Raw genomic sequence first — 17,160 nt, 5'->3', positions numbered from 1 at the left:
AGGGAGACACCCGTGGCATAATAATCTTCTGCTCACCCCTCTCAGGGTCCTCAGTCAGTAACAGAAGGGTTTCCAGATGGGACTTTGCTGATCGTGAAGATGGTTTTATGCTTTCAAGTTCTCCAGGTGCAGAAGCCTTGGGGTCCAGTTATCCTGCTATTTTATTCCCAATTATAGCTAAAGGTGAAGACTCCAGCTGGTCAAATAATTTCTGTCAGGCTTATTTACTGATGGAAAATAGGGGCTTTGACTAAACAAAACGTTTTGCCAGAAATGCCTTCCTTTTTGCAGAAAACAGTGATTTTGCATTTAAAAGAAATAACACTTGCAAACCAAAATACTTCAACTTTTGAATGAATATTTTTATATTCAAGGTTCCTCTATAAATTGAAATGGTCCATTGAAAATTGAGATATGATGATGATTATTATGATTATTACTGTTGAACTCTAGTGAAAATTTCACTTTCCAAGAATTTGGAAATGTGTGCAAGTGTTGCTAAGCCCTTCCTTTTCCATCCCCATTTAGGCTGCATGCATCATAAAAATGGTGGGCTGGGAGATGGAAGAAAAAGAAATCAGGTGGATTCTGAAATTTTAGGAAAACTGAGAAGAAAGTGGAAGTCATTAGGAGGGAAAAGAAAGATAAGGAAAGAAGTCTTCTTATCTTGCTCTTCCTTGTAATGTAAGGTAACAGGGAATTGGACAAAGGACTTTATGGTGATTCAATGAGGGAGAATTCACTATCCAAACTATCAGGGGCATAGCAACTTTGGATTGCAGGAGAGGTCCTGCACACAGTAAAATAGTGAACCTTTGCAAGAGGTCTAACTTTCAGAGAATCATGAGGAAAAACTTCAGAGCATCTTAGAGAGGAAGAAAGCCACTGATACAGGCCATCATGATGACAGACCAGAAACCAGACATGCTGGGGTCTGTTCCTAGCTCTGCTTTTCATGGTTTCTGTGACCTTCAACAGGTCACTCAGCCTCTCTGCATCCTTGTTTCTTGAGTCTTAGAAGAGTTGCAGAGCTCAGTTAAATGCATCTTGCAAAAGTTAATTAGAGCTTTCAGTGGAGGGTGCTAGAGAAATGCAAATCATTACTATCATTTTCTCCGTCAAGGATCAAATCTGATGACCCCGTAGGATGTTGATGTTCTGGGTAAAGAAAAAAATAAGGCTGTAAACTCAATCTCACCCCCATCTTGATCTCAAGTCTCAGCTTGCATTAAGTCTTTGGGAGAGTGGGGGATAACAGGTGTACAGAGCGGTCTTTGCAGGAATTGCTCTAGTCTGGTGGTGAAGTAGCATAGCAATGACATTCCTCTACACACACACGTGTCCTGGCAGATGCCTTTGCCTTCCCATTTCCCAGACACTTCTTTCACCCAGGTCTGACATAAGAATTTTTCTGTAAGGAAATGCTATGCTATCAAAAACACTCCTCGTTGGCTCTCAGTGGGGTGGAGAGGCCATGTAAGTGTAATAGGTATGGGGCCACATAGCTGGCAAAAACTATGGGACTTTCAAGTGCAAGAAACTGCAGTGCCTCCTATTAACCTCACTTGGAGTTGCAGCTATTTTACTTTTCTGAAAACCACACTTCATATTTCCACATGCCAAAAGTGCACATAGCAGTCGTGAGCACATGGCTCACGGGATGAGGGTGGAGGGGTCCAAGGCATCTTATGGGAGAATCTGAAGGAGAAGACTGTGCCTCAGAAAATAGCTGAAAGTTTTATTTCAGAATACGAGGGTTTCCGACAAAGCCCTTGACAAATTTACTGGCCAGTGTCCAAGTGCAGAACAAAATGCAATAAGAAATGATTGTGTTCTCCTTCAGAGTCAGTGTTATTTCTGCACCTGCTGCCTGTTTTGTGGTGATATTATTCAAGACCTTCAGCAGCCCTAGAAAATGCACTAACAGTATTTAGATTGTTAGCTCCATAGGAAGGCACCTCCTCTCCCATAAACAGAGCAGATTGCATTGTTAGCATTAATCAAATAGAAAAAAAGCAGCCAGAAGGTGGGAAAGAGCGGCAGACTACAGCAAGACAGCCAGTGCTGGAAAATGAATTGGCCTCACATTTTAAACATTTGCTGAGACTGGGAGGTTTAGTTTGTCCTGCCAGTCAGCCAGCCCTGCACTGCCCCACAGCTCACCTCCCCCAGGCCATTCCCCACCCCTAAGGCAGGGTATTCCTCCTGCTTCTCACTCACAGCCTTCTCCCCCGACATAGACCCATACACTTATTCTATTCCTGAACCTACCCAAGACCCCCTTTTCTACTGCGCCCCCTCCCCAATCCTAGTCCTCCCCCCCACTTACAAGCTTCACAAAATGTAATCCTACCACTGCCCCTCCTGAGACCAGGCACCTCTCTGCTATGCTTCCCACCCACCATTAACCCTTTACACAGGCTTTCTCAGTTCCCCAGGTGAGGAAGGGGGATAGCATCTGCCTCTGTGCAAGCACTGGAGTGGCCTGGGTCTCTAGACTGCTTCAAAATCTGAGGCTGCACCAGGTTCTGCAGTACCATGTAAACCCTTATGATTTGTGCTTCTGTGCCCGGGGGGATAGCTCCTAACTTTGTTCTCAGAGGGGTTGGACAGGGAGGAGGAAGGTGTGAGTAAGAGGGCTGCTTCCAGGTGAGGATATTCTGCACTCCACTGCCCCCAGGGCCTGGCTAGGGAGGGGCCAGGCTGGAGTGATGCAGCCCTTGTGCTCAGGTGTGCTTCCCGGCACGCTCCGCCTTCCCCTCCTCCCGGACCAGTGCTGAAAGCTGTAGGGGAGAGGAGGTGTTTCTCTGTACGCTCTGGCTGCAGACAGTGACAGTAAAATATGCTGCAAGGCTGAACCCTTCAGATTGGTATCTGCTGGCAGGGAAGACATGGAAGTGGTAATTATTGTAATACTGGTGCTGCCTTTTGCCTTTGTGGGGCTCCTGACAGTGATTATTCCCTTCACCCTGTGTTTAGTGTTTGACTTGTAGGGTCCATGTTATTATCTCTGCAAAGAGGTGTGGAGGGGACTGTAACTTGGAAGGCTATCTGGGGTGCCATGTCTGCTCTCTGCTGGGGTAGTTGGGGTGCCTCTTTCTGCTCCTTCAGGCATGGGGATGCAGTTCAGTGACCTGGCCGAGTCTGTGGGGTTTGTCTTCTTTGCGAACAGTCCCTATCCACCTGGCTAGCTCTGATAGGGGTCTGCTGAGCTGCTCCTTTCAATTGACTCAAAAGCATAGGTGGATATATGTGGGAAAGCCAGTCAGTTAATTAGTAGATGATATCTCCTGGGCTGCTCCACTGTCAATAAGGAGCTTCAGGGTGCGCATGGCAAGCTTCCAGCTGGTTGTGTTGAGTGCAGCGGGTATGGTCAGAGTGCAGGAGTGATTAAACATTTAACAAGAGGAACTTCCTTGTTACGTCTAGATAAAGAATGGATCAAACCAATAACTTGAGCAGAGTGGAAGCATAATCCTTTTTCTCATATTGTCTCCTAAAGCTACTTGCTTTTGGACCATTAGGGGTTTTTTTGTTTTGGTTTTTTTGTAAGTGTATCATAGCTCACTTGAATTGGGATCAGGTTTTGTGCATTAGCAGCCCTCAAAGTCTGGCTGTCTTCCTCTTGCAGAGACCCTTATCTTAGTCCACCAGCGCCTTCCTTAAAAGTGAAACAAAGGGGAATTTAAAACTATTAGTGTATTTGCAGAGGGCAGGACAGGGGGAGCTTTTCACTCTTTCCTGACTCGAGCACTGGTAGATTCCTCCCGAGGGAATGAAGTGTCTCCTTCTCTTCATTTTTTTTTTCTTCCCTGTGGTTTTGTGTAGTTGCTAGCAAAGTGCATTACAGCTATGCCTGGGCAAGCAGCTCGCTGTGAATCATACTTGTTGCAAGATTCCAGCAGTCCCTTTTATATAACTTATTAAGTGAACTCTCTTCCATTGCTTCACTGGCTGTATGTATAGCTAGCTGCTGCTTACCCTGGTTTTGAAACCTTTTGTGTGATCTAAAGGGGTTGGCTTTATAGTGTTATAGGCACTGATGGGTGTTGTTACTGAGGAATGTACTGAGAGGCTCTAGAAGTACTTAAGTCTGTACCATGCTGGACACTGAGGATAGCCTAAAGGTCCATTTGCATGTGAGTGACCTCTCACATACAGACTAAAGCTGTCAGTAATGACCCTTGACTTCACTCTGATCTGTCTGAGGCTTGACGTGCTCTTGGTCCTGAAATGAGTCCTGTCCCTCTCCTCTGCTGACAGCAGCAAACTCTGAATCCTGCCAAGCTTCACTATTTCTAGTCCCCCTCCTTGCTCCCAGTATCCCTGGGGAGCTCAGGGGTAGTTGTCTTGCTGCTCCTTCTTTTAAGGTTGCTCATGTAACCAATCTCCTGTCTTGCGTCTTCTGGAGTCAGGCTTTTGGATGCACTGATACTCCTTATACTTCTCTGTGGAGTGCACACTTGAATGGGGAAATGCAGCCACTGTGTCTATGGCGGGTAGTCCCATCTTTTGTGCTTGGACGTGAAGCCTCCTAGCTACCTGAATGCTTGATTCCCAGGGAGCCCTGAGGATGCCACGCTGATCTTCACAGCACACACTTTGATGGAGGATTGTTGAAACCACCACGTGTTCCTTGCCTCCCACGCTGCCTGCTTTGTTTGCTACCTTGGGTACATGCCATAAGTTATTTCCAAGTCTCTCGTACTTCCTTCATGAGGGTGTGCTGGAGGTGAATTCTGCACTGAGCCTTGCTGTCTCATTCTCCCTAGATCTGAGCATGTCTGACATAAAAAGTCCCTTGCTCTAAGGAGCATTGGGCCTGCTCAGGCATGCTTATATTCATTTATAACCAGGAAAAGAGCTCATCTCTTTTTGAATGTGTTCTCATGAATAAACCTGGCCAGATTTGATCCCTCTTTGTAGCCCCAGCAAGTACATTTTTGGGGGGGTATACAAAATTATAGAAGGGTTCAGCTCTTTGACTCTTACTTGGGTTAATGACATGGGTGTGCTCCTTTTCTAAATGAAGGGAAGAAAATGGCCTATGGCTGTAGCAAGGAGAGGGATGTCAGAAGATTTTAATAGCCATTTACACTTCAAGAGTCCTCCTTGTTCCTAGATGTCTTGCCTGCAACATGAGAAAGCCGCCTTTCAGCAAAGGACATAGACACTTACAGAAGTAACAGTGCAACTAGATAACCTTTCAATTAATTAAACAAAGTGCTTATAGCTGCCATTTCAAGGGAAGGGGAATAACAACCTGAGGAAAAGAGGGAGACTTGTATTTGGATCCATTTTAATTAAAGGAGGCTGGTGGGGGAAAGGAGGAAAGAGCCACCATACAGAGCTATTAACTCTTGCCATCCCACCTGCCATCAGATGGATGATGTGTGTAGGCTTGTTAAGGAGGAAAGTCTTGCTTAACATGCTGAAAGCATTTAAAGAAGCAAATGCTTTTCCTCTCCATAGCTGCATACCTCAAATGGTATCGGTAAGAAACTGGGTATTACAGGAAACACCTGAAATGCAGCAAGGAGCCGTAAACAGTATCAGTTCCTTTAGCTACTATGTACTACATTAGGCAGTGGCTGAATGCCCATGCAGCAGAAACAACGGCACTGGAGTTTGCCCGGTCTTCTGTCTGGAGTAGCCAGGGTGATTTAGGATGGCTGGGAGGGAGGAGGCTGAGTCAGTTTTCTTTACCTTTCTGAACAACCTCCATTCCCTATATTAGATTAGACCATATTAAGACCATCTAGCCTGGCTTCTTATACTGCATCATGCTACCGACCTCTCCAATGAAATATTATTGGAGCAATTCAAACTTCTCCTTCAGGGGTTGGTTCTTTACATCATACACTGCTGTGTGAAAGTAATAAAGTTAGTGAAAGAGGTTATTCAAGAGAAATTGTCAGTGTTTAATAAATTGTGCAATTAAATGCAATAAACCCTCAGTGCGCTATTCATCTGCTCTGCCTTAGTGCTAAGGGCCTTAGCTTTTTTTTTTTTTTTTACGAATAACAAAGTTCTGTCCTAGATAATTTTTTCCAATTTCCTCATTAGGCAGCCTCTCATGAAGTCTCGCTGTTCGCTGTGCTGAACAAAACGGCTAAAGTAGCGCACCTAATGTAATCATGGCATTTATAAAAAGTTTTATAGAGCAGTTCAAGGACTTGCGTAGCTCACAAATTTTATTTCAGGCGTGTTCTAGTTCTCTTCAGGATTCAAAGCACGGCATTGCTGATAAGTACGGTGGTCTCCTTATTTTTCAGCATGGGACACCAAGACACCTGGGAAGAAATGAGGCAAATCTTAAAAACAGAACGAAAACAAATTCACCAAACTTTGCCCACTTGAGAAGTCCAGTTTTACTGATTAGCTTTTAATAAAAACCCTAACCATGTGCTTCGGGCCAATGAAGGAAAAGTAATTGGTTTCTCTTGTTACATTTGTTCTTCTTCTTGAAGAATTACAGATGATCTTATCATCTACCAAGATAACATACTTTTTCTTTAATGGAGTCTATGTTTAGCTGTTGTTTTGGTTCCTCTCTGCTGAACGAATAACAGGGGTGTGAGTCTGATGTTCAAGGAATATATGACAGGGTATGGATAGATGGACATAAATCACTTTTGTTTCCGCATTTTTTTTTTTTTTAAGCACCTTTCATTTATAGCCCTTCAGTAGGATACAGATATACAACTGCTTCTCATCGTGTCACTGGGGTGTGGATTAGGTGATGCTAGGCTGCCTGTAGGTAGAGAGAACTGTTTCTCACATGCTGAGAGCAAGGCACAGCTGCTCCTACTGCTAGTTTACAAAGAAAAAGTACTTCTCTGTGCCCTGCTTTTGGAGATTACAAAATTGTCCATCTTGGAACAAGTGCAAATTCACTCATGCTCTCTTTCCTCTTGGGGCAGATCCTTCATTGGCATAAAGTATCATAACTGCATGGACTTCAGCTGAGCTATGACAATCCACATGAGCTAAGGACATTCCTTCACTGTTTCCCTGAACCCCATTCAGCCACCTTGACACGCACACATATCCTTACAGCTATATGTGGATGAAACTTTCCTTGACCTGAAGAAACTTCTGGTTCTTGTAGTGCCCTATTCACTATTCCTCCCTTGTAAGCCACTAGTCTGCTAGTGGCTCATTTAAGGGGTTTGCTAAGTTGCCGTTCTTACAACTTCTCCACTTCCTTCATGATCAGCAGTGACTTGCACTCTTGCATAACTCCTGATCTCAGTACTGTCCTATGATAATCTCCCATATCATCTTCATTAACAAGTTAAGGAAATAGAGACTAGACAAAGGCAGGTGGACACGTAACTGGTTGGATCATTGTATTCAATGAGTAGCCCTAAATGTTTCAGTGTCTAGTCGGGGGAGGAAATATCAAGTGAGGTCTGCCCTGGGCCTGGTGTTGTTCAACATCTTCGTTAATGATTTGGATGATGGGACTGAGTGCATGCTTAGCAAATTTGCAGGTGACACCAGGTTGGATGGAATTGCAGACACTCTGGAGGGCAGGGCTAGGATCCAGAATGACCTGGGTTGATTATAGACCATTTCTCCAGTCTATGAGATTTGACAAGGACAAGTGCAAAGTCCTGCACTGGGGATAGAATAATGATATGCACAAATACAAACTGGGGAATGGCTGGCTAGGTTGCAGCACTGCCGAGGAGGACCCAGGGGTTACGATGGTTCATAAGCAGAATATGAGCCAACAGTGTGCTCTTGGTTTAGCAAAACATAGGGGGGAAAAAAGCCAACAGCAGACTGGGTTGTATTAACAGGACTGTCACTTGCAAATCAAGACAAGTGATTCTTTTAGCACAGGTAAGGCCTTACTTGGAGTACTGTGTTCCAGTTCTGGGTCCCATGTTTCAAGAAGGACATGGGCAGTTTTTGAAAAGAATCCAGCACAGGATAACAAAAATGATCAGGGGTCTGGGGCACAAGACTTATGAGAAATGGCTGAAAGAATTGGGGTTATTTACCCTGGAGAAGAAAGCTGAGGGGGGATTTGGTAACAGTTGTCAGATACCAGATGGGCAGTTGCAGAGAGGGTGGAGATGGGCTTTTCTCTGTGGTTGTAGGGGAGAGGACTAGGAGCAATGGGCTCAAGCTGCAGCAGGGGGAATTTAGGTTGGAGATTAGGAGGAGAGGCTGTGGCTCAGGGGGCTATGTTTTGAACGGCCAAGCAGAAGGGTTTGTTCAAGGTTGGGTGTAGGCTGCTGAAGAGCAGTCCGTGAGACGCGAGGAGCAGTGGTCTCAAGTTGCAGCAATGGAAGTTTAGGTTAGACACTAGGAAAAATTGGGAGCATAGCAAAGTATTGCAACAGGTTACCCAGAGAGGTGGTGTAATCTCCATCCTTGGAGGTATTTAAGACCCAGCGAGGCAAAGCCTTGGCTGGGATGATATAGTTAGGGATGGTCCTGCTTTGAGCAGGGGATTGGACTAGATCAGTGGTTCTCAACCTTGTTTGTACTGGGACCCATTTGTAAACATCAATGGCCAGTCCCAGCCCCCCAGTGTGTAGGGCTGGGGATAGATGTGAGGGGTTGGGCAGGGTGGGGTATGTGCCTCTCCAGACTTGTATGGACATGGGCCTGCAGCCTGGCCAGATCAGCACAGGAAAGACCTTCCTTCATTGCCAAGCAGGTGGGTCCCAAGGCAGGAGGGTGGAGTGGGACAGTGAGATTAATTGCTGCTGCTGCCGTGAACCCCATGCCAGCTGAACCACCAGCAACCTGAGAGGTAATGGACAGGAGGGGGTCCACGCTGCCCACGTTTCCTCCCACCACCAGCTAACTGCTTGCGCACCGAGCTACACTACCACCACGGCCCAGCTCCTGGCAACTAGTTTTGGTGCTCCACACTGGGACCTACTCACCGGGCCAAGGAGGTGGCTCCTGCCCATGCTGGTCTGGCCAGGCTGCAGCCCCATTTCTGCACAAATCTGGGGAGGGACATGCCCCACACTCTGTGTTATCTCTGTCCCCCTTGTCCCATAGATTTACCTGCTGGGAACTGCAGGACCTGCTCTCCATCCTGCCTGGCTGCCACATGCATGTATGCACATGCATATGGCATCCCCTGCATCCCCCAGCCTCTTGCAGTCTGGAATGCTGCCAGCCCGAAAGGGAAACTCGTGCTTTGCCACAGTTTTCTGTGATTGTTCTTGAACCTTTCAAATATCCTTATGACACATTTTTGGGCCATGACCCACAGGTTGAGAAACACTAGACTAGATGACCTCCGAAGGTTCCTTCCAGCCCTAATTTTCTATGACTCCATGAGTTTTTGTTGTTTTTCTTTACTATGAGTGTGGTCAGTTTTTGAGACGAGCTGCCTAGTGAAGTTGTGGAATTTCCATCACTGGAAACTTTCAAAAGCAGATTAGACAGACACTTGGTTGGGATAGTTTTAATCAAGGATGATCCTGCTTTTAGCAGGGGGCTGGACTAGATGACCATGTGAGGTCCCTTCCAGCCCCACCTTCCTATGATCCTAAATACGTCTTCCTTCCACTGTCTTTAATGGAGTACTTGCATGGTCAGTAGCTTGTGGGACTGTGGAATGAGTGTTACCAATGATTTTCTAACATCTGCTTATTCAGGTTTTTGTTTAACCCTTTGGAGGTTGTGCTTAAGTGGGTGAGGGGCTCATGCTGAAGTTGTCCATCTCAAATAAAATGTAAATGCATGACACAATATTGTTTTTATGCTATAGCATTTGCATATTTCTAGCAAGTCATGCAATGCTTGTTCACTTGCTGTAGGGTTATAATCTTTTTCTTTTCTAAAATAAGCATGCAAAGACATTATGAGTCATTAGAAGGGATTTGATGATAGACCTTTCATTGTGGTTTTGAGGAAAGAGTAAGAAATGATGGTCTTAAATAGTAGCATGAGAGGTTGGATTTTAGGAAGGACTTCCTAATTGCAAGAACAGTTGGATACTGGAACAGACTAACTCAAGTGTGGAGTATCCATGATTGGATGTTTTTGCAAGGTTAGCAAACACTGGATGAGATGGTTTCAACAGGGATGATCTGGCATTGGGTGGAGGTTGGATTAGATGACTTCCTGAGGTCCTTTCCAGCCCTACTTCTTTATGATTCTATTTCCCTACAAATACATTTTGAACCCATTGGATACTAATAGTCTTTGCTTCTCCTCCTTCAGGAAGGCGTTAATGACTTCAAAGCACTTCGAGCCAAATTTCAAAACAACTCCAATTTTTCAAATACTCTGTTACAACCAGCCAAGAGGCCTCCCGCAGATTTTTTACACCCATCTTGCAGTGATGGTAAGCATGTATCCGGCCCCAAAATCCCAAGCAAGGAAGAGAGATTGGCATGCAAACAAAAGGAGGAGCAGTTTTGTTACACTGTACGCAACTCGGAGCTAACACACTCCAAGCCTTTGGCAATGCCTCGAGCCAAGTTCAGCAATTTGCATCTGAGTGGGAAGGATGAAGATCCAAAGGATAAAGTCCTACAGGTAGCTGTTGGTGGCAATGCCCTTCCTAAGGAAGTTCCATGGAAACCCTGTCCAAACTCGTGTGTTTATCAGCAAGGAACTGTTAATGCAAATTCAGAGGATGCGTCAATAAAAAATTCCTTCCAGCATGCTCGGCAGATCTGGGAAAGTGCTGCGTCTCAGAATGATAGGAAGTGTGCGATGGTCCCCCCGCGACACCGTGCAAATGGGACATGCTCTAGTGCACAGCCGAGGGCTACAAATACTGCCACTGCAGCAGAGAGTAGCAAAATGAGAACTGCGGGCAATGAACAAACCCAGGATTTTTCTACCCAAAAGAACACTGCTTCACACAGCGGAGTTTCTGCACTTCCCCATGCGCCATCCCCGCCACTCCCAGCCAGAAGATACAAAGGCACTGAACCAGCCCCTTCCAAAACCACTGGTGTCACTGGACTTTGCCAGCCATTTTATAACCAGCAAGATTCAAGTGAGACCCTTCCTTACTCTAAAGGTAAGCACATCCTATATAGAAGATCCCAGCAACGGGTCTCTCTCCCTCCCAGGGTGTTTTGAAGATTGATCATCTGCACTCTAACTCAGATCCACAAAAAAGCCAGAGGTTGGGGTCAGTTTGGCCATGCAAATAAGGACCGTAGAACAGAAGAGGAAGCATCCTGAGCAGTATCTTTCCTGGTGATGTTTTGAAGTTGCCAATTAATATCCAGGTGCCCAGCACTGAGATTTTAGGGATGCTCAAAAGTGATAATCTGGGCATAGAGAGAAAATGAGAAGTTGGCAAATTATGTTCTCTCCAACTGAAGTGGTAGCAAGTTGGGTCAAATCCTGGGAGTAGACTGAGGGAGAAAATGTGTGATTTTAATTAATTAATTTATTTATTAGAATCAATTTGGCTGTTGCTGCTTACCTCCCAGTAGTGTACAAAGGTGATTCTTATGCCTTGTTCATATTTCACATGCCCAGCAAAAATGAAGGGCTTTGTTTTCTATAACTGCAGTGGAGTCCAGTGAGAATATCCTGATCCTGTATACGTCCTATACAATTTGGAGAAAGTTCAGGTCCAAAGCAAATGCGTGTTCTCTCCAGGTGAATCTACACATGCAATAACCTGGTACTCATTGCACCGGAGGCTATTGCTCCTGGGCACACCATTTGAACATGCACCTGGGACTGCAGCACACTGAGCCAGGTTGGAGCAGCCCTGACTGGCAGGGGGATTAGGGGGTCAGCCTGCCAGCCCAGGTCTGCTTTGACCTGGCTCGCTGTGCTGTGGAGGGGCTGGCAAGGGCACGAAGATGCTCTAGCATGGAGCTTCCTGATATGCAGCCCCTGCACTGAAGCACCTTCGTGCCCCAGCCAGCTGGGTTAGCGTCTACATGTGTGCTGCTGCGGTGTAAAAAAAACTTTGCAGCAGGGTAGTACTTGTATTTACTACTTGTATTTACAAGTACTACCCTGCTGCAGAGTTTTAGTTTACTCCAGCCTAATAGCCCTGCACTTGTAGACGCCAACATCTACAGCGGAGCTAATTAGTCCACAGTAAAGATTACTCCACAGTAAAGATTTCGTGTAGATGCTCCCTACTTCGAGTGTTTGTCCTTGCTATGGGAACCCTACAGATATTAGGTAGCAAGTTAATTTGGGCAACTTTAGATTCAGTGCCAGAATATTGAAAAGATTAAATCTTTGTTTACCCTGGAAAGCTCCCTCATTACCTTTCTTGAATGCATATTTGAGAGAGCAACACAGCTATGTTTTTAGCAGATTAAAAATGTATTGGTTCAGAAAATTAGCCCAGGATTTGATAATAAATCAAGAAAATGTGGCTGTCAAGATTGCTGGGGCCCAAACTGAACCAATTTGATAAAAACCTGATGAAACAAGAGACAGCGAAGGGTGCTTTATCTAATGACCTGTCAGTCTTGTAGCATGTTAAAATAGCCTCTGTATAAAAGGAATTTTTAACTGGGAAGGAGATCGTGACACTGATGGTTGGAAATGTGTTTCTGGCTAATATAAACCTGCTTTGGATTTTTGCTTGAAATGAATGAATAACTAAATTTGTGCTTGTGATTCTTTCAGAAACGGCATCGGAACATTTCCACCATCACTCCGCCCCCGAAAAGCAGCTTGATGTTACCGATAACAAGCTTCCCAAAATTAAGCCCCTTCCTTCTGTTGAATCTCTTGGTCCCCCTCCAGAGAAACCACAGAGACCCCCAAAAGTCAATCTCTGTAGCTTCCAGCATTCAGCATCACCGCTCGAAAGAAGCGGCAAAACTGGTAGGAGAATCTTTTTTAAACTCTGGTAGAATAGAGTGAAAACTTCTGTACAGAAATCCTTGAACCTGCAGATAATGCAGTTTCATTGGAATGGAGCTACTTCATGTGCAGGCTGTTTTTTATTATTATTAATACAAAAGTATCAATATTAAATCATAAGTTTTATTTATTTATTTATTTTTTTTTTTAATATCTTTGGTTTGGGGCTTTAAAACAGAGGGGAAATTCCTTTAAAGAAAACAAACCAAAAATCCCCAAATTTTTCACTGAACATTGGATTTATTTATTTTTTGTTTAGTTTCTTCCCCGTCAGATTTGGAACACAAATAGTTTGAATATTTGACATACCTTCAGGACAAACTCCATTTTCCTTCCAGCATTGTTGGCACCAACTGATTCTAGGCATTGTCAGCAGCTACAGTCAGCTGCGAAACAAGTTCAGGCTAGTTCCTTATGCTAACTGAACTTTAGCACTCTCTCAGTATGAAATACATTTATGCACCTAGGATTGTGAACATACGCAATAAGATCAGTGGAAAACGATGCATTAATTTCCATTTATCTTAAAACAATCATAAGGTTACACCTCAAAAAGCAAAGTTTCTATTTCTCATTGTACACAACTCGCTGGCATTACATGGGAATATCTTTTTGGTTTACTGATTTAAGTTGCAAAACCATTATAATTTTATAGATAGTCTTAATTATTCCCAGTATTTTTGCTCCGTTCTTATCGCATTTGACGACAGCCGCATTTCTTAGAAAGGACTGGCAAAATGTCGGTTTCGATATGATGAGCTCTATGGGCCTTTCATTCTTAATGTTGGTTAACAGGATATTTATGAGACGCAAAGCTCCTTTGTATTCTGGGTTCGGACTGCCAAGTGCTTTTAATGTGACATAAGAGGTGGTAGAGAAAATGTCTGTGGATGTTTCCCTGAACAATAATAATAATAAACTTTAATGCTGTTCTAATATTAATCTCCTGCATCACCTAGCAGTGTTGCCTGAACTTATGGCACAAAGGAAGGTGTGTACAGATAAAGTTGGTCCCTGAAATCTGCATCTAAATATCCTGCCTTTTTGAACCTTACTATGGTACTCGGTTCCAGTGAGCAGTGAGCCACTTGTCCTATTTATCCCACTAAACTGTTTGACTCAAGTCCAACATTCACTGTGGTAGGAGCGAAACTGTTTTCTAGCACAGAAGTACCAAGCATGCACTTGTGTTTTGTTTGCAGCTGCTGTGGAAGAAGAATACATGACTCCTGAAAAGTAAGTATGTGAAATAGATCCAAGAAGCCTGATTTTATTTCTTAAATTTTATTTTATTGGTTACAGTAAGGTACTTGCATACCAAATGAGAAATAGATACCAAAAAAGCTCTAATCCCCTTTATATGGTCCAAAGATGGAGTATGCATGCAAGCAATATATTGCTGCTTTACAACAGGGTGCAGTGACGGTGCCCTTGTCTCCCTTGTATGATTGTTCTGGGTATTGTGGCTTATTGCTTTTATAGCCTACAAATGCAAAGGACTAGACTCAATCTAAGAGGCCCACATCTTTTTTGGGCCCCCTGCAAGCCATAGCTTTGCAAAGAAGGCATCAGCAACTGGGGGGAGGTGGCAAGTGCAGAGGCAGATTAAGGTGTACTGGGGCCCTGGCCGACCCAGCGGGCCGCCCCCTCCCCCCCCCCCCATGAGACCTGGGTTGGCAGAGGAGGCTGGGGGGGACTCTGCCGGGTTGGGGAACGTATGCCCACCACTTCTCCCTGTTCCCCACCCCCAGTACACCCAAATGTACTCATACACATGGCAGATGAGATTCTTTGATATCTTTTGTTAGACCAAAATAATAGTTGGAAACACTTTTCTAGCAAGCTTTCAGGTTTAAAAACTCTTGATCAGGCTGAGAGAGCATCTGCAGTTAGTGTGTGCTGTTCCTGGATGGCATGAATATTAAAGAAGCCAGAGGCCGGGCTGCATGCAAGCCAGGCAGTGAAAATATAAATTGAGAAGTCAGCGGGTGAGAGAATCGGTGGGTTTTGTGGAATCGATCCTTAAACCACTTGTTACCAAAAGAGCGAGTTTTGTCCAAGACACTACAAACTTTCTACGAAAACTTAAAAACATAGACCACCTTCCCAGCAACACCCTCCTAGCCACCATGGATGTTACCAGCTTATATACCAACATCCCGCTGCCTTACATCCAAGCCTTCCTTACCTACCTACAAGAGCAAGATGACAACTGACTACAGACCCAAAGATATTACTGACATGATATTTTTCATCCTTGCACACAACAATTTTACTTTTAATAACCAACACTTCCTCCACCAAAATGGCCCCACACAGTATGCCAACCTTTTTATGAGCCACGTGGAAGAAGAATTCCTCAAAGACTGCACCATCAAACCATTGCTATACTTAAGATATATCGACATCTTCATCATTTGGACTGAAAACCTGCAATCTCCGATTGAGTTCCATCAGAAATTCAGCCATCCTCATCCCTCCATCCAACTATCTCTTGAGTACTCCAGCACTAACATCACCTTTGTAGACATGGCGATCAGCATCCAGAATGGTCAAATATAGATCACGTTATACAAGAAACCTGCAGACCAACACATATATCTGCACAGAACCAGCAATCACCCTAAACATACCAGGAAACCTGTAATACACAGCCAAAACCTCGAATCCCACTATATTTGCACTGAGGAGAACACCTGGGATTGCTACCTCACAAATTTTAAAAAGGCTTCTGCACAACCTCCAGAGAGACGGATGCACATTTGAAAGAGCCACCCAGATACCACGTGAAGAATTGCTGCAGTGCAGAGCAAAAACCCTCACAAATCGCACACCGCTGGTTATGACATATCACCCGTCCCTCGAACCTCAAACAATTGCAACCCATACTAGAAGGAGACCCAGTTCTTAAAGAGATCTTCCCAGATTCACCCATCCTAGCCTTTTAAATAAGCACTGAATCTTGCTAACCTCATCATCAGAAGCAAACTTCCTATGGCCCAAAACCCACCAAATGGATCCAGGCCATGCCATGAAAAGAAATGCAAAACCTGCCAACATATCTTCATCACCCCCACAATTACTACACCCCACAACAGAGCCATCACTGTTCCTGGATCTTGCACCTGCACTTCCAGAAATGTTCTATATATCTCATTCAGTGCACCAAATGCCCTGATGGAAAATGCATAGGAGAGACCAAACAACAATGGCTCACCAGAATGAACACACACTGAACATCTATTTAAAGACCAGAAGATCCAGTTACATGTGGGGACACACGTCTCACAAGAAAACCACTCTCTCCAATCTCTCAGTATTAATCCTCAAAGGGAATTTGCAAAGCACTTTTCACAGACGAGCCTATGAACTTCACTTCATCAACCTCCTGGATACAAAAAATCATGGACTAAACGTAGAAGAAATACAAAAATCTAGAACTCTTGGTTCCAAAATGATCCCTTTTTTTTAGACCAACTGGGAAATCACAAGAAAATTGTCCTTTTCTACAAGCTTTTGGGCTCAAAGGCCCTTCATTAGGCTCTGAAAAAAAAGTATAGATGGTAAGAAGTCCCTATAGGTAGGAAATGAGCTTCATTTTTGCACAGAGGGAGCTGGAGATGAAAAGTAGGGCTGTGAGAAACGCTATCGTTTCATTTTGATGTCCGTTTCACCGTTTTGAAGGTACAGGGTTTCGTTTTGTCATTTTGAAGCACTGTCCCCGTTTCGTTTCGTCAAAACTGTTTTGACATTTCATCCATAGGCATTTTCATGATTACCTAATTAAGCCTAAAACATTGTCGTTTCTTACCTGATTTGGATGAAAAATTGCAGGGATGTTATCCCCTTCTGTGGGCATGAGGTCTGACAAGTTTCAAGGAAATAGGTGCAGAGGTTTCTAGGAAAAAGCACCTCAAACTCTTCATAGCAAAACTCCTGACACTTGCTGACAGCGGTAGCCTCTTCTCATCTGGGTGTGAGCCCCCGGATCTGTGCCCCAGATGAGAGGAGGCTGCCTCTCCCACCTGGGACTGGCACTGGGCATGGGCTGCACCCAGCACTGGAGAAGATTGCTGTCCTGGGCAGCAGTGGCAGCCTGAATCTCCTCTCATCTGGTGTGCAGATCTGGGAGCTTGCATTCCCGGGAGGAGTCGGGCTCAGCCCTGCAGCCCTCCTGCTGGTGCGGGCCCCCAGATCTGCGCGCTGGATGAAAGGAGGCTGCCGCCACTGAAGCCAGGTAAGCCTGGCTTTGAAACTCAAAGCATTTCAAGTACCTTTATTCCATTTCAAAGTTGTTTTGAAGCCTTTTGTTTCATT

General features: G+C 44.6%; 1 protein-coding gene across 2 annotated transcripts in view; it reads left to right on the top strand.

The window, feature by feature from the left end:
• The first annotated feature begins 2,751 nt into the window (after nt 1-2,751).
• The window catches only part of FYB2 (FYN binding protein 2), a 48,382-nt gene continuing 33,973 nt past the window's right edge, over nt 2,752-17,160 (top strand). For both annotated transcript variants that reach the window (XM_014520864.2, XM_006025731.3), the window contains exons 1-4: nt 2,752-2,900; nt 10,204-11,014; nt 12,604-12,804; nt 14,046-14,079. In XM_014520864.2, the coding sequence (XP_014376350.1) occupies nt 2,892-2,900; nt 10,204-11,014; nt 12,604-12,804; nt 14,046-14,079 (1,055 nt within the window). In that variant the 5' untranslated portion in view covers nt 2,752-2,891. The remainder of the gene's footprint in view (nt 2,901-10,203; nt 11,015-12,603; nt 12,805-14,045; nt 14,080-17,160) is intronic.

This window comes from Alligator sinensis, unplaced genomic scaffold, assembly GCF_000455745.1.
Source record: "Alligator sinensis unplaced genomic scaffold, ASM45574v1 scaffold941_1, whole genome shotgun sequence".
Classification (NCBI taxonomy): Eukaryota; Metazoa; Chordata; order Crocodylia; family Alligatoridae; genus Alligator; species Alligator sinensis.
The sequence above is the reverse complement of the archived record's forward strand: the minus strand, read 5'-3'. Positions and strand labels throughout refer to the sequence as shown.